Raw genomic sequence first — 20695 nt, forward strand, 5'->3', positions numbered from 1 at the left:
TTTTTCTAGACTACATGCAGACATATCCAAGAAACAGTATCTTTGCTCCAGTAATGTATGAATATAAAATGCATGAATATTGAATGGAAATAAACTAGTTAAATGGAAATAAACAGGATACTTCCTTTCACTGACCAGACTTAAGGTACACAACTACCAAAATTACATGGTCACCTCCAGAAACTGAGATATAAATGGGTTCAAAATTTACTGAACAAATAATTCTGTAATTCTGGATAATTCAAATTGTTATTTTTCCCTAAATAATCAGTGATGATCCACTACACTGGTATTTGAATTTTCAAGGTATTACACCATTCAAGACTATTCAAGACCATGCGCGAATTATATCGAGATTAATAAATTTGTGAATCACAGCAAGACAAATATGCCATGGAATAGGACAAAAAAAAATTGTTTTCTGTAATTTGCCTCTCTCCTCGAGTTCTCTATATAATTATCAACGCAATTAATGCAACTTACATGTTCTTAATAGGGCTATTGCCATTATTCCTGTTAATATTACGACCTACATGTCTGTAACGTTTAGTGATTGCGCTATGTTTTTCCGTTGTAGTAAGTCGACTAGCAGCAATGGCTGGATCTGGAATGGCACCAACTGTTGAACTACGTTTTCTTGGGGCATCAGGAGATGACGGTGGACTTGGAAATGTATGACGGAAATTGTTTGATACAGGTGAAGCAAGTGGTGAAGCATCTGGTGTAGATGTAGGAGAGGAATCCTGAAAACAAACAGAATAATTAGTTATGATGTTAAGACTAAAGAGATGTATATATTGACTAGGAGTGATTCACCTGATTCAACTGTAACCACAGATTACTCAATATTTCAAACATCCTACAGATACAACATATATATAACAAATACTACTTTAGTCATTTTAATAATCACTAGAAAACCAGCTGTCACAAATAGTTTTATACTCAAACCTATTGATTATCCTATTCTATACATATCATACTTTTATTTTGGGTGCAGAAATTCAACTTCAGTGTTAACTGGTTTGCCAATTCACCACGCTTATCAATGCAGATGACATCATAACTTTCTATTTGTTCTGAGAATAAATCTACCCAGTTATATGTCAATGTATCGTTTTGGACTGTAGTTTGCTAACTACTTTAATAGGTCATTTATAATCTATATTCAGACACAATCTAGCTTTCAGCGTACACTAATCACATCAATTTTGAAAACAATTTAAAGTAAAACACTGATTTTAACAGGTTCCATTACATTTTCCTTAGTCGGTTTGAAAACAAATCTAAAAGTATCTTGAACTACACATAGTAGCCACTGAGAGAAAGTGGGCATTCATTGATTAAAAATAACAAAATTAACCCAAAACTCTGGTCTGCAGAGCGAATACATAGTTTGATTTCTTTGGTTCATATTTATGACTTGTCAAACAATTCTAGGCAGTTTGAAAAGTAATCTCAAAAATCCCAACATTTAGAACGATTGCAGGGTTTAAATGACATGGGTAATAACTTAAGAATAATTGATGCTCAACCATGAATTTGAATATTCATATCCATGAGCAAAAGGCTCAAACATGTGCAATAGCACCATGAATAATTGATGTGTAAATCTAACTATTGGTAGAATTCATCTGGCTATCAACATACAATGAAACATACATTAACAGGGATTTTAATAACATATTGAATTTTTTTTCTCCGGAATCCCTACAAGTTCGAAATTATAGTCACAAAAAATCTTATAAACTCTTGAAATGTTTCACCCTATTCTTTCCAAGAAAGTAAAACAGATCCTCAACACTGTCAACCAATGCTATACACATTATTATTAACCTCGACTCATTACATACACTGTTGACCTACCTTTAATTAATTCACTACTATCTTGTACTGTAATACCATATAATATTGAGTATAAATTCCAACACAGTACATTGAATTATTGACTAATTATATTAACAATCCAATGTGACCTTATATTTATTATGAAATACCTACACATTATTTTCTCTCGATTATAATATATTCAACTCTGACATTACAATTATTTGTAACAGTATGTTGTTGTACAGTTTAATAACTATGTGAATCAATAATAAACTGTAACAAGAAATGTGAACAAGTGGTTGCCATGCAAGATACACCTACATTTTGCAAGAGATGGACAGAAAAGCTGAAAAATGTGTTTTTTCGTACAATCAGGGGCCATAATCCAGGAAGTTACTGTCCGACACGGGCAAGTATTGAAAGGAACCCAGATCGTTGGGATATAAACATATATTTTAAGTTTCATCAAAACCAGATCAAAATTGTCACCTCTAGAGGTTCCACAACCTTGGTATTACATATTTTTACACTATTTGCGTACAGGGAGCGGTCATTTTGTGGGGCAGTTTCGTTTTTTTTTCCACAAAATTCAAACTAAACTGTCATTATGATGAAACAATGATATATATAAACATTTTTTTTAAAATTGGATAAAAATTGTGACCTCTTGATGGACCAGAAGCTAAAAACTTGCTTTTGCATACAATTTGGGCCCATAATCCAGGAAGTTCCAGTCCAATATGCTCAAATATCAAAAGGAAGTGAACATACAATTTAAGTTTCATCAAAATCAGATAAAACTTGTGACCTCTAGAGTGTCCACAATCTAAAAACATGATTTTTCATACAAAGAGGGTCACGGTCCGATACATGCCAATATCGAAAGAAATCGAGATCTTTGGGAGATAAACGTATATTTCAAGTTTTGTCAAAATCGGATAAAAATTTTGACCTATAGAGTGTCCACAAACAAAATGTGGACATCCGGATGAAAATATGGGCGTATAATGATATCATCATATATAAGCTAGGTATTAAGTATTATTATGTGAAAATCGTAATCACAAAATGAAATGACACATATTATTAATTAATTGCACATTTATCTTTTTGTAAAGCATCAAACTGCCTATCTATATTTAGATTAAGCAGAAAATGCTCATGATCAAACTCAGTCAAGGTTTTTGATGTACACAGTGAAACAATACACCAAGTTTCATCACTTTCACTCAATTAAAAACAAGTTATCGTTTTCCAAAGTCTTTTTTTTTTTTTTAAAACTATATTTTATTCAATAAGAATAGGATTGGGGAACAGGCTAGGCCTATATCACCCCTCTCTTGATCAATGAAATTGCTTATCACTTTACTTAGCCTAAGCAGAAAATGCTAAGATCAAATTCAGTTCAAGGTATTTCAAAATGTAATGATACTATACTTGGAGTTCCATAACTTTCACCTAATCAGAATCAAAGTCTCAACCAATCAAATTGTGTATCTCTGCTTAGCCTACATTTAAAATGCTCAAATCGAAGCCAGTGAAGGCATTCACCTAATAAATACCTACAAATGTATAGTCAGAGCTGAAAGCAAGTTAAAATGTTGCTTTAACTGGTTAACACGTTAAAATTTTAAAGTTAATGAGTGATAATTTGAATTAGGCCCTTGCGTGGGCCTGTAAAACGATTTTCGAGCCAAATATACTAAACAGCAAAAAAAAAATTCAGTACAATTTCAAAATCAGAGAGGCACTTTAATCAAATCATTCTAAAAAATGACTTACTAAATGGATCAAAGCAATTTTTTTGTGAACAGTATGTTGACACATTAGTGATTAATTCATCACAATTCTAAGACATTGCGAGAAGGTTTAGAGTCTGTACAGTCTGTTCATCAGTATCTGCTGTGTCCACCGCGAGTGTAAATAACAGCAGCTCAGCGTCTGTACATGGAGTGGACAAGACGATTGATGAACACCATTGGCACCAGGAACCACACTCTCAGAAAAGCCTGGCACAATCCATTGGTTGTGTTTGGTGTCGGTACGACATTATTAAGTCTCCTCTGAATTCCATCCCAAAGATGTTCAATCGGGTTTAAGTCCAGACTAAGGGCTGACCAGTGCATAACTTTGACACCGCTCTGCTGTAGAAGATCCCGAGAAACTTTGGCGGTGTGGGCATGCGGCATTGTCATGTTGGAAAACGTTGTTTCGATGCCGTGCAAAATGTGGTATGTGATTGATGTAGCACCCTGCTGTGATGCCGCCTCCTCTCCCTGGACCAAGATATTGAAACACCACAGGACCCACACTCTGGTTCAGGCCGATTCCACTCCAAACCATTATGCTTGGACCTCCCCATGAGTCTCGTTCCATGACACATTGGTCGGAAAAACAATGGCCACGTTGACGCCATATTCTGGTCCTGTCATCTGCAGTTGATATGCAATACCGACTCTCATCTGTGAACAGAACAGTTCTCCATTGCCTATGTCGCCAGTTCTGGTGTTGTTGGGCAAACTGTGGACATTCACGTCAATGTCGAGGGGTGAAGATCGGTCCACAGTAAGGTCTACGGCAATGGATGTTCTCTCTGGTGAGACGTTGGCGCACTGTATCGGTACTGATGGGTCTTCTGTGTGTTCCAACTGTCTGACATGCTGTCTCAGAAGCCTGTGTGAAGGGATTCTGCACGTGCAGTCGCACAACATGGCGGTCTTGTCGCCTTGTGGTAACCTTTGATCTACCAGTTCGGGGGCAATCATTTGTGGTGTTGGTGGCCCGAAAGCGTTGCTGAAGCCTTAGATGGTCCGAACATTGACCTGGAAGTGATTGGCAACGGCTTGGGCAGTGTGGCCAGCGCTGAGTCTTCCAAGTGCCTGGTTCCTCTGAGCTGTCGTAAGTCGTGGCATGCTGCTGACGTTGTAGTGTGAATGATTCAAGCAAGTATGGGTTTGCATTTTATAGGGCTGGTCCCAGTGAACAGCACGTGCAGCATGAGCTACATGAAAATCATGGAGAACACATTACCATCTCAGAAGTCAGGTTGTGGTAACCTTTGATCTACCAGTTCGGGGGCAATCATTTGTGGTGTTGGTGGCCTGAAAGCGTTGCTGAAGCCTTAGATGGTCCGAACATTGACCTGGAAGTGATTGACAACGGCTTGGGCAGTGTGGCCAGCGCTGAGTCTTCAAAGTGCCTGATTCCTCTGAGCTGTCGTAAGTCGTGGCATGCTGCTGACGTTGTAGTGTGAATGATTCAAGCAAGTATGGGTTTGCATTTTATAGGGCTGGTCCCAGTGAACAGCACGTGCAGCATGAGCTACATGAAAATCATGGAGAACACATTACCATCTCAGAAGTCAGGTTGCGTTTTTGAGAACATTTCCTGGGTTCAATTCTATCTTTGGGAATAAGTCTTATTGCTCAGGTAAAGTTGGAGATGTGGTCACAAATATACAATAAAAACATTTGGCAAGTTTTATGCAATGCGTCTATTCAGAGTAACATACCAACCTGACGTTTCTTTTGCTGCTTATATATAACGCATTAATCTCATTTATACGTTAGACCAGCTCTCAGACCTGCCTATAGTTTGAACATTCTACATCAAAGCCTCAAATAGAAGTAGAAGGAGAATTATTGTGTTCCAAAGTTTTGACAAATCAAATCGCTTATCTTTGTAAATACTGAATGGAATTGAATAGTTATTGGACAGATATTGCTATTGGATTCATCTTTCAAAATACTGTAATTTGCAAGGGATTCCTATTGTTTAAAATCATGCATCGAGACTCTAAACGTCCAATTATGCATATTTGTGGTCACATTATTGCTAAACCAGGCGGGCATGTCAAACATACACAGACAAAACAGAATCAGTGGTTGATACCCATACTATACATGTACATATAACTATTTATTGACTTACAATAGATCCTTTTCGGCTAGAAATACTCTCATTTTCACTTGTCCAACTTCTCTTTCGAAATGCTTCTCTACTATCTTCTTTCTTTCTACCCTATAATGGAGAAAGAAAAAAATCACATTACTTAAACACCCCTCTTCCGTTAATTTTGGATTGAATCACTACAATGAAACTTCATCTCTGAAAAAAAACAGTGGGAGAGAGCCTAGTAAAATCGATGCCTTTTGTAGATAAATGGCAACTTTAAAGACGCATTATGTAAGAGCTAAATCTGCTTATTGTTGGGTCTTTATTTGTTACCAGCCTCAAATCTTATATAAATTATTATTTAGAAATTTATTCACACAAGTATCGAGCCAATATCAAAAGGAACCAAGATCTTTTGAAGATATATCTATATTTAAAGTTTCGTCAAAATCAGATTAAAATTGTGACCTTATACAGTGTCCACAAACAACTTGTGGACGGACGTCCATACGGACAGGGGCAACGAAATAATACGTCCACATGGTGTAATGGTGATATATTTAAACGTTGGGGTTTTTTTTCAATTGGTTAAAATTGGGATTCAAACTTGACCATCGATATGCTGTAACACTGTTATATTTGAACATTTTTTAAAATCGGATAAAAATTGTGACATCTAGAGTGTCACAAGCAATCTGATTAAAATACAGATCTATATTTCGTTTCGTTTTTTTATACTTTCGATGCCTACACTACATGATGATCTGACCGGTTGTACTGATAGTTCGCCTCAGAGGTCATGCGAGCAGCTTTTGACCGTATGACGTCAGACATTTGATTAACCAATCAGCATTGATGTTTCTAGTGGATTACCCACAGTTCCGTGCACCACATGCCAAACGTTTCATTGCCTAAAACCTCACATCATCCCAGAACACGTCAATGATAACAACTCTTCCAGATCCTAGTGTAGTAAAAACAAGTAAAACTAAATTTTGAACTATAAAAAATGAAATAGGATCTGTGTTTTAATCAGATTGTGTCAAAAGCTAAAAACCTTTTGTTTCGTACAATCAGGGGACATAATCTATTAAGTTACATTCTAATACATGCCAATATCGACAGGAACCAAGATCTTTGCGATTTAAACCTGTATTTCAAGTGTCGTCAAAATCGGATAAAAATTGTGAAATGTAGAGTGTCCACAAACCAATTGTGGACGGATGGCCGGACGTCCAGACGTACAGGGGCAACAATAATATAGATCCACATGAAAATGTGAGCGTATAAAAACAAATTAACATCTAAAATTGAGTATACATAATCACTTGTAATCAGTACATAAAAAAAATATAATACATGACATTTTTGGGCCTAAAACATGAGGCTAAATATTTAATACCTTATCTTGTTCCACTGAATCTGCGAACTGAACCTGTTTTTCAAAAGGATCATTTCCACTCTTACTACGTGTAAGAGCATTACGTATCCTATTAAAGAAAGTTGATGGAGCTGGCTCCTCAATCAGAGTAGAATTTAAATCAGAAGTAATATTATGGTTTTTATCATATTGCTTATACTGATTATTATCATCCATATTTGATTCAATTTCTAAACTTCTCGATAATCTCCAGTCCACAATACACGCTATTTACAACAATAAATATGTATCAAATGTTACAACCACTATATCTCCTATAAAATACAACACCTTATACAAATCTTTTTTTTTTTTAGCAACACACATCTGTTTTAAAGAAACACTTGACCAAACAATATCTAATATCTCTTTTCATTTTAGATGAGTTTTCTAATTTCTAAATGTATTAAATAGGTGTATATTCTCAAAATAATTCTTATAACTGAATTATTTTTGCAAAGCCAGGGACACTAAGAATATATTTTACATATTAATATCATATATCTTCCACATTGTCCCTTTAAGGAAGGCTCAAGGAGGACTAACTTCCTGTCAATATTGTTATGGTAATGTGCTATTATGTACCAGCATAAATTCGACTAGAATCATTCAGTAGTGCACCCGTAATAAGGATATAAATAGTTCAAATAAAAAATAAACAGAACAGGATATTTAAATGAGCTAGTTGTGCTGGTTGAAAAGATTATACAGTAAAAAGACGAGGTTGTAAATAAAGTAAAGAAATCAAGGCAATATTACTGTAAGATAAATATAGCCATGTACACCTGCGCAATTCACCTTTAATATTTATTTAACACCATGCTCAGTTGAGTTATGAGTTATGAAGTAGTATTGAGTTATGTAGTAGAAACAGCTAAAATTTAATTTTTATACCTTCACATTTAGCATCATAATTTTACTTTAAAACATTGTGAATTTCTGAGCAAAAGTATTTTAAAAGTGTTGTCTTTATAATCAAATAAGTGTTAAATGATCAATTTTTGATAAATGGATATAGAATTACAGCCATTTTGTCTGGCAGTTTCGTTTTGATTTTTACGAAATTTGAACTCATCCGTCATTAGGGTGTAACAATTATATATTTAAACGTTTTTTAAAATCGGATAAAAATTGTGACCCCTACAGGATCCACAAGAGAAAAACATGATTTTCTGTACAATCAAGGAAGTTATGGACCAATATGCGCAAATATCGAAAGGAACCAAGATCTTTGGGATATAAACATATATTTTAAGTTTTATCACAATCGGATACCACAACCTTGGTATTACATACTTTTACACTATTTAAGTAGAAAGGAGCAGCAATTTTGTCAGGCAGTTTCGGTGTAATGGTGATATATTTGAACATATTTTTAAAATCAGATAAAAATTGTGATCTCTAGAGGTTCCACAAGCTAAAACGTGATTTTTTGTACAATCAGGGGTCGCATGCCAATTTCGAAAGGAACCAATATCTTTGGGAGATAGTCCTATATTTAAAGTTTCGTCAAAATCGGATAAAAATTGCGACCTGTAGAGTGTCCACAAACAAATTCTGGACAATATACGTCCACATCAAAATGTGGGAGTATAAAAATCATAATTTACTGTGTACATACATGTAACATTTTCCCCAAGTTTCATATTTTTTCATGGAAGGCGCCTATATATGGTTATCGTTTGAAAAGGAGTGATTTTAGCTATTTTCCTGTGCGAGTCGATTTTTAAAGCTAATTTTACAAGAAACTGACAAAGATAATAATGTTCATTCAAACAATGCACATTGATACATTATACATGTGGTCAGTAACAACTTCTAATATAGTGTAGTAAAATGTCTACACTGTATCAAAATATTGTTGTTGTTTTTTTTGCATAAATATCAGTTTTTGGCACTTAAGGCATTCCATACACAGTAGATGGTACTTGTTCTGTAAAATTTGATGGCAACTTCTTAATATATATAATATTCCCTTACAAACCCCCAAATTTCAAGAATATTGTTTAACTTGAAGATATAAAGATAGGTTGCCAGGCAACGAAACATATGCCCACAGCAGCTAAATCGTCCGGGCAGTCAACAAGAGTTGTCGCATATTGTTACTTTTTTTGGTAATGAAACATTTATAATACACTAAAATCTGATTAAGAGCAACAACTCAGAAAACCATTAGAACTTGTTTGGTTTTTATAAAGTTCTGCCCCATGCTAACGTTTTGTATACAAAACTTTTAATATCATGGATTTAGCTGTTCCATGTCATAAAAATTCATTGAAAATCAATATACTTGTTCGTCTCAAGATCTTAAACTCTGTGTATCAATCTGAAGTCAATCGGATGATAACTTTAGCCTTTAGAGCGTCACAAGATTTTGCAAAGTGATCAAGGGCCATAATTTTGGCAGTGATTATCGGAAATCGCTGAAAATCAATAGGCTTCTTCGTCTCATGACCTTAAACACTGTGCATAAATTTAAAGTCAATCGGATATTAACTTTGGCCTCTAGAGCGTCCACAAGATTTTTCAAAGTGATCAAGGGCTATAACTCTGGCAGTAATTATCGGTTATCGCTGAAAATCAATAGGCTTCTTCGTCTCATCGCCTTAAACACAGTGCATAAATTTAAAGTCAATCGGATATTAACTTTGGCCTCTAGAGCGTCCACAAGATTTTTCAAAGAGATCAAGGGCCATAACTCTTGCAGTAATTATCGGGAATTGCTAAAAATCAATAGGATTCTTCGTCTCATGACCTTAAACACTGTGTATGAATTTAAAGCCAATCGGATATTAACATTGGCCTCTAGAGCGACCACAAGATTTTTTTAAGTGATCAAGGGCCATAACTTTGGCAGTAATTATCGGAAATCGCTGAAAATCAATAGGCTCCTTCGTCTCATGACCTTAAACACTGTGTATAAATTTAAAGTCAATCGGATATTAACTTTGGCCTCTAGAGCGTCCACAAGATATTTTAAAGTGATCAAGGGCCATAACTCTGGCAGTAATTATCGGAAATCGCTGAAAATCAACAGGCTTCTTCGTCTCATGACCTTAAACACTGTGTATAAATTTAAGATCAATCGGATATTAACTGTGGCCTCTAGAGCGTCCACAAGATTTTTTGAAGTGATCAAGGGCCATAACTCTGGCAGTAATTATCGGAAATTGCTGAAAATCAATAGGCTTCTTCGTCTCATGACCTTAAACACTGTGTATAAATTTAAAGTCAATCGGATATTAACGACAAAAGTTATTTTTCCAAATGCCATTAATATACCAATTTGATTAAAATATAGATCTATATTTCGTTTTCTTTTATACTTTCGATGGCCTCTACTACATGAAGATCTGACCGGTTGTAGTGAAGGTCGTGTCAGAGATCATACAAGTGGCTTTTGACCCTGTGACATCAGACATTTGATTAATCAATCAGTGTCACTGTAACCCAGGTATCGTTTAATCTTGTGTATCTAGCACTAATTTCTTTCACATTCGTTTAATATCAAATCTTTGTTTAAAAATTCGTAAAAATTGTTTAAAATCACCAAAAATCATCTAATTTGTACATGTTTCCAGTTTAAGCTGACTGATTAATTTTGATAATGAGTGTCCAATTTACAAATTTGACGCTCATTATCAAAATTGAATGGTCAGCTTTAAACTGGACAGAAGTACAAATTAAACGATTTATGGTGATTTTAAACAGTTTTTACCAATTTTTAAACAAAGATTGGATATTAAACGAATGTGAAAGAAATTAGTGTTAGATACACAAGATTAAACGATACCAGGGCCCGATTCCTAAAAAATTCTTAAGCACGTTCTTGTGCTTAGATTTAACCCTTTAAATGCTAGATGTAAATCCACTGCCTGTGCTAGACCCTTTTTTGAGGAAAAAAGGGAGGTTGGAACTGAATGCCAAGCAGTACTTATGGAAGCTTTTATGAAAAATCTTTTTGTCTGTTGGGATGGGCATGAGGTTGAGCTAAGAAGAAATTTGCATAAGAATGTAGTCACGTGATGTCATGGCGGCCATTTTGGATTTCTCATTTCTCACTAAAGCTAACACGAAAACGAATTTTTCTCCATGAAATACTTAAAAGATATTGTTTTTTTCACTGGATTTTGATAAAGATATATAAAATGAACAAAAATATCAATAGCAGCCATGAGCAATGCCGCCACGAACACGCGCATCACGTCTCCCGCTGCCATGACCACGTGCGGATTGCAATACCTTGTTTTTACTTTCACTTTCACTTTCATCCCCAAGTCCCATATCATTATCAATATAGTCAGTCAATAGATCTACACGTTCGGGACTCAGGAATTGCCTACGTTGTTTACGATCCAGCAGGCCAGCATTATTATCAACATCAGAATTATTGTCAGAATCTACTGCAGACACAGGGCTATCGTGTTCACATTGGGCTTGTTCATCATGCACGGGAGACATAGCTAGCCATGGGCGGAACGTCGTGCAACAAATCACACACTTCATAATACCAATCACTGTCCTGACTACTATCATTATCAAGTAACTGGAAACGAATTATGTGTATCACCCGCCTCGAAATTGTCCACGTGTTGGTCAGCAAGATGTCATTCACGACTTCGTCGAGAGTGCATCGTCTACGTTGTCACTATGCACTCCGCCATTTTACGGTTTGCCGCTTTGAAAAACGTGGAAATATGTTCTAGTGTATAGAAAATACAATAGATAGCACTTGCAGTTACGGTACTAATTTTAGTGAGGGCTTTACTGAGTACACGGTAATACCGGGTACGCGCATTTTACTGACATTTTATAATACCCGGTACTACCGGGTATACGCAGTGAAAGGGTTAAGTAGACTTTGCATTTAAGTAAACTTACCTTATTCTGTGTTCCCAGAAAATTCTTAAGAACGTTCTTGTGCTTAGATTTTAAGTAGACTTCATTGTAAGCACAAGAACGTTATTATGCGTTCCAAGAAAAAACTTAAGCACAACTTCGTTCTTAAACATAGTCAATCTAAGCACAAGTCCCAAGCAAGGTATTCGGCTTGCTTACGAATCTTAAGTCTGTTTCTGCTTCAAAAAGATGGCTGACCATAGAGTTATTCGACGGCATTTTCGACACCTTTTGATACCAAAGAGACAATTACAAGACAGAGAAAATCTTTCTCCAGAAGAAATTTCAAATTAAGAATGCTATAGAAAATTTCGCTTCTAGGCCTACCCTGAAACCATTTTATTTATTTGCCAATTAGTAAACAATAGGCTACAAACACACAGGCTACTTTAAGATCAGGCGCTCTCACAATTATTCAGTTAGTTTGTATGCGTCTTTGTTTTTTATCTTGTGGCACATTTTATATGTGAATAGGGGACATGTCAAATGCATCGAAATGAACCATATAATATATACATGACGTCAATGACGCAGACGACAAATTTAACACGTAATTCGCATACCAACGTTGTTTTTATGACGTTAAAGAGCATCGTAGTCTCAGTTTATGGTAAACTTTACCAGTCACAATGTGCTTAGACTTATACTTGACTTGTGCTTTCGTAAGAATGGTCTTGAGAATTTTCTAGGGACGGTATTTTTATAAGTTTCTTACATAAGAAAACGTGAAGCATGACTTTGTGCTTACTTTAAGAATTTTCTAGGAACCGGGCCCTGGGTTACAGTGTGTTATGTTTCATTGGCTAATCCCATACATCATCCAGAATATTGGTTATATAACAACTCTTCCAGATCCTACTGTAGTAAAGACAAGTACCAGCGGCTGCCAGGCAGGATACGCCCACATTTCCGAGAGATGGATAGAAAACAAGCTAAAACGAAAGTGATTTTTCCTACAATCAAGGGCCATAATTCAGGAAATTACAATTTGATATGCGCAAATATCGAAATGAACCAAGATCTTCGAGTTATAAACTTACATTTGAAGTTTCAACAAAGTCGGATAAAAATTGTGACCTCTATAGGGTCCACAACATTGATATACCATATTTTTACGCAATTTGAGAACGAGGGGCGGCCATTTTGTCTGTCAGTTTTGGGCCGATTTTCACGAAATTTGAACTCAGTCGTCCTCAGGGTGTAACAGTGATATAATAATACGTTTTTTTAAATCGGATAAAAATTATGACCTCTATAGGGTCCACAAGTTAAAAACGCGATTGTTCGTACAAACAGGGGCCATAATTCAGGAAGTTACGGTCTGATATGCGCAAATAACGAAAGGAACCGAGATCTTTGGGTTATAAACTTACATTTCAAGTTTCAACAAAATCGGATAAAAATTGTGATCTCTATAGGGTCCACAACCTTGATATACCATATTTTTACGCTATTTGAGAACGAACGGCGGCCATTTTGTCTGTCAGTTTTGGGCCGATTTTAACGAAATTCGAACTCAACCAACCTTAGGGTTTAACAGTGACATAATAATAAGCTTTTTAAAATCGGATAAAAATTATGACCTCTATAGGGTCCACAAGCCAAAAAACGCGTTTTTACGTACAATCAGGGGCCATAATTCAGGAAGTTACGGTCCGATATGCGCGAATATCGAAAGGAACCGAGATCTTTGGGTTATAAACTTACATTTCAAGTTTCAACAAAATCGGATAAAAATTGTGACCTCTACAGTGTTCACAAGCCAAAAACGTTATTTTTCGTACAATCAGGGGCCATAATCCATGAAGTTACGGTCAGATAGATGCCAATATCAAAAGGAACCGAGATCTTAGGGTGATAAACCTATATTTCAAGTTTCATTGAAATCGGATAAAAATTGTGACCTGTAGACTGTTCACAAACAATTGTGGACGGATGGACGGACAGGGGCGACGACAATATACGTCCACATGAAAATGTGGGCGTATAAAAATGAAATTTTGAACTATAAAAATCGAAACGAAATAGGATCTTGGTGATTATTCATAACACATCCAGTTAAGTAGCTTACTGATATCCCAAAATTAATCACTTTTCTTCATAATTATCAGCCAAATAGTTTAACCCAGGATCTTTATCACCATCAGAATATTTCAATAATTTTTCATGGCAAAGAAACATTGACGGAAATAAAATGTTCATCACGATAACACAATATTTTCATCAGTAATCGTTTTTCTTGGCAAGAATCGGTCACATGGTCTCATGCAACATCACAATATTCTAATCAATTTCCATGTCAAAAACAACATTCTCTGGGAATACAAAAAAATATATCCATCTAAAAGCATTCTCTATTATTAGCTGTTAATAATCACCAGTTACTATCTCTAGCCTTTATCATCACGACTTAAGGTTAAAAGAATACATAGGGTTCAACCTCTCATGACTACAATGCTTCACACCAAGTTTGAAAACAAATTTGTTAAAAACTGTAGTCTCTAGGCTGGTATATATATATAAATACTCTTCAAAAAAAAGTAGGGGATATTCAAAATATACAAAACTGTGGAAATGCACTGCTGTTTTTATTAGAGGTAACCAGTGTATGTTAATAATAGGCCAATTGCCTACACATGAACATACACAGTTCATATGGCGGCTTGTCTGACGGCCCCATTTCACTCGCAGAGAGATACGCTGTCAAAAGTGAAAATGGACGTTTTTGATTTTTGTCTTAATAATGAGTAATTGCTCCACCAATCCTCAGACAATCAGCAATTCGTCGTAGCATGCTCCTAATCAACCATCCAATCACGATTTGGGGCAATCTGACCCACTCCTCTTGCAGTGTCACAGCCAATTCTTGCAGTTTTGTCGGTTGACGTTGACGTTGACGAACACATCTCCCGATCAAATTAAATAACACACTAAAGCAAAGATACGCTAAACAGTAAATCTTATGCAAGAACCGATAGGAAAGCAAACATGGATAGGATAAACCAGCAAGCGGCAGTTTTCATCAACCCTTCCCTGAAGTGTCAAATTTGACAATGAACCTCTCCCACGTGTATGGTGCTATTGCGTGTCGCATGTGCAGCTCGGTGGTTCTGTTGGGGCGATAAGTTCTTCATCTGTGAACATACTCTCAAAGCATGTCAAGTGTCCATGACTATTTATCATATCACAACCTGCATAGGTATTTGCATTTCAATATCCCCTACTTTTTTTTGAAGAGTATATATATAGTAAGCAAACTAGTCTCTAGACCGGTATATAGTAAGCAAACTGTAGTCTCTAGGCCGGTATATAGTAAGCAAACTGTAGTCTCTAGGCTGGTATATAGTAAGCAAACTGTAGTCTCTAGGCTGGTATATAGTAAGCAAACTAGTCTCTAGACCGGTATATAGTAAGCAAACTGTAGTCTCTAGGCTGGTATATAGTAAGCAAACTGTAGTCTCTAGGCCGGTATATAGTAAGCAAACTGTAGTCTCTAGGCTGGTATATAGTAAGCAAACTGTAGTCTCTAGGCCGGTATATAGTAAGCAAACTGTAGTCTCTAGGCTGGTATATAGTAAGCAAACTAAAAAATTGTGCTTGAAAAGAGTCTTAAAGGTGTAACATTTCACACAAAAAGATAAATATAGACTTTCAGATCATACAGAATAAAAAGTTTATCACCTCAAGGCTATCATAAAGTTTACAAAAATGATTAAAACCAATCTAAAGTTTTTATTAAATTATTCCCTATTGCCACCATCTTGTAACTGATTACTTGAATTATAATTAAATTACTATCCATGAACAAAAAGCAGTAGATGGTATATATCTAACACTGGTTTATTGTACATGGTATTAATCATTTAAAATACTGTCTAAAGAAAACTTTCCAGTCACTATTTTTGTTGAATTTATTTTTAAATACGGAAAATGATCGATTGGACTTCTGGCATTGAGACTTTAACTGACACTTAAACATATTCAGTGAAAAAGACTCAACATAGAAAAGGTTGAATATAGCATTCAGCAGGCTTACCTTGAGCAGCCAATGAACCATACTGTTAGACTCAATGATTACAGTATATTTGTCAACAACAAATGAGAATTGTTGTAATAATAAACCTGATTTATTTACCTCATTCAAAAACATAAGTATAAGTTATATGTTAACAACGGTTAATGTCCAATATGGCATACCCAGTATATAATATTATGCCTTCTGGCCTTTTTTTTTTACATGTATTAGTTTATATGTATGGTAGTTCAAGTCAATACCTACAGGCTATATTAACATATCACACTATATACTATACTAAACTTTTACATCAATTAAATAACTGTACAGGATTAGCCAGAGGTCATAGACATCATAATTTATATTCATCATATTAAATCTTCATGAATGTACCAACTATTAGTTACAACATTATATTAACAAGTGAATATATCTACGTATGTGGCTATGAGTATGTGTCAAGATGGTACAGCAACAAATATAAAAAAATAGCACTGGTACCCATTTACCAGCTTGGATTTATCATTAGTAAATTCCTGGATCATCCTCTGCCAACTTCTTTTTGTGATGTTTAATCATAAGGTCTACTGGATATTGAATTCTCTTAATGTTCTCACAAAACGTTAGCCATTAGATCAACATTAGAAGTGCTTCTAATGTCACTCCAGGCTGTCTTTCAGGGATACCCTCACATTTTTGTCTTGTGTACATCCCACATGTTTTTCAGGGAATTCAGTTTTTTTCTAGTAAGACTGGGTGTCTCTACTTTCCATATATACCAAAATTTGCCATACTTTTATTGGAAATAACTACCCTATAAATACTTTCGTGGGAATGTACCTTTAATTATACAGACAATATCTCATGACCTCAAAAAGTCAAAAAAGATAGATTAATTATTGTAAGATATTGTATTGTAGCTAGTACTGTAATCACCCCTAAGTAGTCAGTTATATGTCTGCTGAAAATTGTCATATTGACAACGACATATGATATCAATCATTTGTTCACAAAATAACATAGAAATTTTACTTCTACTCAAAAATAGATAAATACTCCTCCTGCACTTACTAATAAGTAACAAAATTTTGTAAATTACATATTTACAACCCAAAAAAATACAGAATAAAACATTTATTTTTCAACAAAAATAAATGCTAGGGTTTGTGTTACTTTAGAACCAATTTGTATACTTGTTATTGTATCCATATATAGTATGTAAACATATCTGTGACTCATTAAGAAATAAAATATTGTTTAAACTAAGTTTGTATACTTTGATGGTTTTTAAGCCAATCAAATATTCCCGTCTTCACCCTGCTTATTAACAAATGATAGGACCAAGTGTTGAATAATAAATATCTTACCCTTAGTAGATTCTCAAAAGAAGTTGCTAAACTTTTCTTGGCTTTAGTTCGAAAGTTGTCAAAGAATTTAGTTTTATCTTCTAGCAAGTTGAACTGAAATTTCCATAATAATTATACAGAATAAAGAGCTGTAAATAATTACCAACTACAATCTGTTCACATAAAATTATTGCTCAACTAGCAGAAACAAATCATCTGGGCACACATGTTAATGTTGCCCCCACTAACCTTTGTTTTGTTTTGTTTTTCATCCAGTTAACGTGGAACTTTAATTTACCACGGTTATTTGCACCATAGACTTAAAGATGCATTATGTAAGAGTTAAATCTGCCTATTGCAGGTCTTTCTTTTGGCCTCAAATGTTGTATAAATTATTGTTTAAATATTTATTCACCTGACAAGCCCATAATCAACCCTCTAAACCATTGGATGGTTATGACTTTCAATGGATAAAAAAACGGTTGCCATTATAAGAATTTAATTTAAAAATAGATAATCTAGACTTTGTTTTTTATAGTAGCAACAGTGGCAATAAAAATCAAGACTACACTATTCTTCAAACAGTCTTAACTTTGCTCAGAATGAAGTAATTTGAGTGAAATTTCAATATATTCCCTTTTCATTATCTATTCTAAAACTATTATATTGAGAAATGTCAGTTCTTTATCTAAATCTTACATAATTCATCTTTCATCAACTTTCATACCATGCAGTTAAAAGGAAATACTGGCTCATGAATCCAAAGGATGAATTGAGGAGTTTTATTTATCCTTGATTTGGAAGAGGGTTGAAATACTGATATTTAAACTAAATCCTTCTCTTCTGCATACAAAAATAAAATTGTATTTATTTTACTACCAAATTTACCTCAGGTTTACTTGAGTTTGATCCTTCTGAAATGTGAAGATGTTCTTTTTGTTTTCTTTCACACAACTGACGTAAAGATATCATGATTAATTCTACCATTTCTTCATGTGTCTGAGGATTTTCATCCTACAAAATAAAACTTTCTAAAGAACTACTCATAACAATAAGATAGCCATGCAATACATGGAAAGATTCCCATATACAGCAGCTATGACTAAAAAAAAAAGATGACCATAGATAGACAGCAGTTATCGGCAGCTATGACTAAAAAAAAAAGATGACCATAGATAGACAGCAGTTATCGGAAATTGTTGAGAATCAATAGGCTTATTTGTCTCATGAATTAAACACTGTGTATCAATTTTAAGGGATCTAAATCCTTAATATTTGGGACCTAGAAATTGGCACAAACGGATCGCAACGCATATAATGTAATGTGAATGTATAAACTGATTTACATTCAATCGTTTCCGTTTTTACTCTGATTTCAAATCATTTATGTTCGGCGAAATAAGCCATACCTCTCAATAGAATGGCAACCTCTAGCTTCTGGCTATTCCAGTCTACAACGATATTATTTATTGCGCATGATCTTCAGATAAGAATATGTTGTCACCATTTGACATGACTTGTGGAATATGTCTAGCCTCATTCTTCGAGTCCCTTGTTACAAATAGCGCTGAAACGCATTATGGTAAAATGTTTATTTTGTCTTAAATATTGGATATCAGAAGCCCATCTTTTCCCGGTAAGATCACAAAATCAATGCTAATTTAAATTGACAAATAATTTGTGTTTTCAATGTCGAAGACTTTAGATGATATTGAGTTAGAGACTTAGCTACTTTAAGTAGATCCAAGGGCCACAGGATTTTAAAAAAAAAATGATCAAGGGCCATAAAGTTATAGTCTTTACAGTAACAAACCTATTAGTGTGAAATGAATGAAATGGGGTTTAACGTCCTACTGCTCTGCTCTGACTGGGCTAATGAAGACAGGCATATGCGTATACAGGACCTCAGTTTTTCATCCCATCCGAATGACAAGACAGCTGTCCTTGTCAGGTCCTCTGTCTTGCACCACTGCCAAGGGGAAACGTCGCCAGAAAACCCTGATGAACTTTCTCAGCCAACACCAGGATTAAACCTGCGACCTTCAAGCTAGCAAGCCAGTGTCCTACACACTGAGCCACTGTGTATAATACTCTTTCTACCCTTAACATGTCTAATACTTCATTATAATATTCAATATACACCTACCCTTAACATGTCTAATACTTCATTATAATATTCAATATACACCTACCCTTAACATGTCTAATACTTCATTATAATCAGCTTCAGATAAATGTTGAACTCGTCTTGCTAATAATTCATGTGCCAATTGTCCTTTCATACCTAAAATAATAACACTTAATAATTAATAAATAAAGTAAATGAAATATGCAGAAAACAATTGATCAGATCTATTGTCAAAAACGACAATAGCCTTTGACAGAAATAAACAAGAGGCTGCACTGCTCACATTTTGCAAAAGATGGGCAGAGAATAGGGGAAATTAATAGAACAAAGGTCTGATACACACCAAAATCAAACTCATCCCAGATCTTTTAATCTTTTACGTATATGTTGAGTTTCATCTGAATCAGACAAAAAAAGTGGCCCCTGGAGGGTGTGGTGCACAAACTTTGTACATATTGACATTTTGCAATAAAAGCAGGGGCTCAATAATGTACACCAAAATAAAACTCATCCAGTCTTTTGATCCGTAACATATATATATATGTTTCATCTAAATAGGACAAGAATTGTTGACTCGGATGGTCTACAAACTTTCAACATATTTCACATTTTGTGTAAAAGGCAGGGGGCACCAAAATCGAAATTTATCAAAGATCTTTCATAAAATTAGAACTCAACCATAATTAGAGTGTAACAGTGATATATTTGAACGATTTTAAAAGGTAAAAACGTCATTTTTCGTACAAGCAGGGGGCCACAATTGATTCATCAAATCAGATTAAAATTGTGACCTCTGAAGGGTCCATACATTAAAAACGTGATTTTTCATACAATCAGGCCACATTGAAAAGAACAGAGATGTTTGGAAAATAAAATGAAAATGTGGATGTATAAAAAATAAACTTGACAGTCTATTATTGTGGTAATTGCAAGCTCATAGTAACAGCCTTTGTCTTCCAGACAAATTTTATTCACTAAACAAGAATTATTAGTTTACCATTTATTTCTTGACAGAGTTTGTGTAACTGGTGTAGTGGACACATTACGCAGATCTGATGTTGTGTTGAAGGTTGAATAGTTCTACTCTTCTCAAACGCTGAATTAAATGCTGACTGTAGAGTATTCATAATATCGGTAACCTTAAATATTTAATCATAGATAAA

The 20695-nt window shown here is 34.9% G+C and overlaps 1 protein-coding gene across 6 annotated transcripts in view; it reads right to left on the bottom strand.

The window, feature by feature from the left end:
- The window catches only part of LOC126829623 (TBC1 domain family member 1), a 58278-nt gene that overhangs the window by 18100 nt on the left and 19483 nt on the right, over positions 1 to 20695 (bottom strand). For 2 of the 6 annotated variants that reach the window (XM_050559590.2, XM_050559591.2), the window contains exons 4-9: positions 20530 to 20671; positions 19597 to 19688; positions 18293 to 18418; positions 17426 to 17518; positions 5761 to 5850; positions 484 to 743 (exon numbers count right to left, since the gene is read on the bottom strand). In XM_050559590.2, the coding sequence (XP_050415547.2) occupies positions 484 to 743; positions 5761 to 5850; positions 17426 to 17518; positions 18293 to 18418; positions 19597 to 19688; positions 20530 to 20671 (803 nt within the window). Of the gene's footprint in view, positions 1 to 483; positions 744 to 816; positions 895 to 1866; positions 2017 to 5760; positions 5851 to 7126; positions 7389 to 17425; positions 17519 to 18292; positions 18419 to 19504; positions 19528 to 19596; positions 19689 to 20529; positions 20672 to 20695 lie in introns of those variants that run through there. The other 4 variants (XM_056102615.1, XM_050559593.2, XM_050559596.2 and 1 more) reach the window with 4 other exon arrangements.

Source organism: Patella vulgata, chromosome 8 (genome assembly GCF_932274485.2).
Source record: "Patella vulgata chromosome 8, xgPatVulg1.2, whole genome shotgun sequence".
NCBI classification, from domain to species: Eukaryota; Metazoa; Mollusca; class Gastropoda; family Patellidae; genus Patella; species Patella vulgata.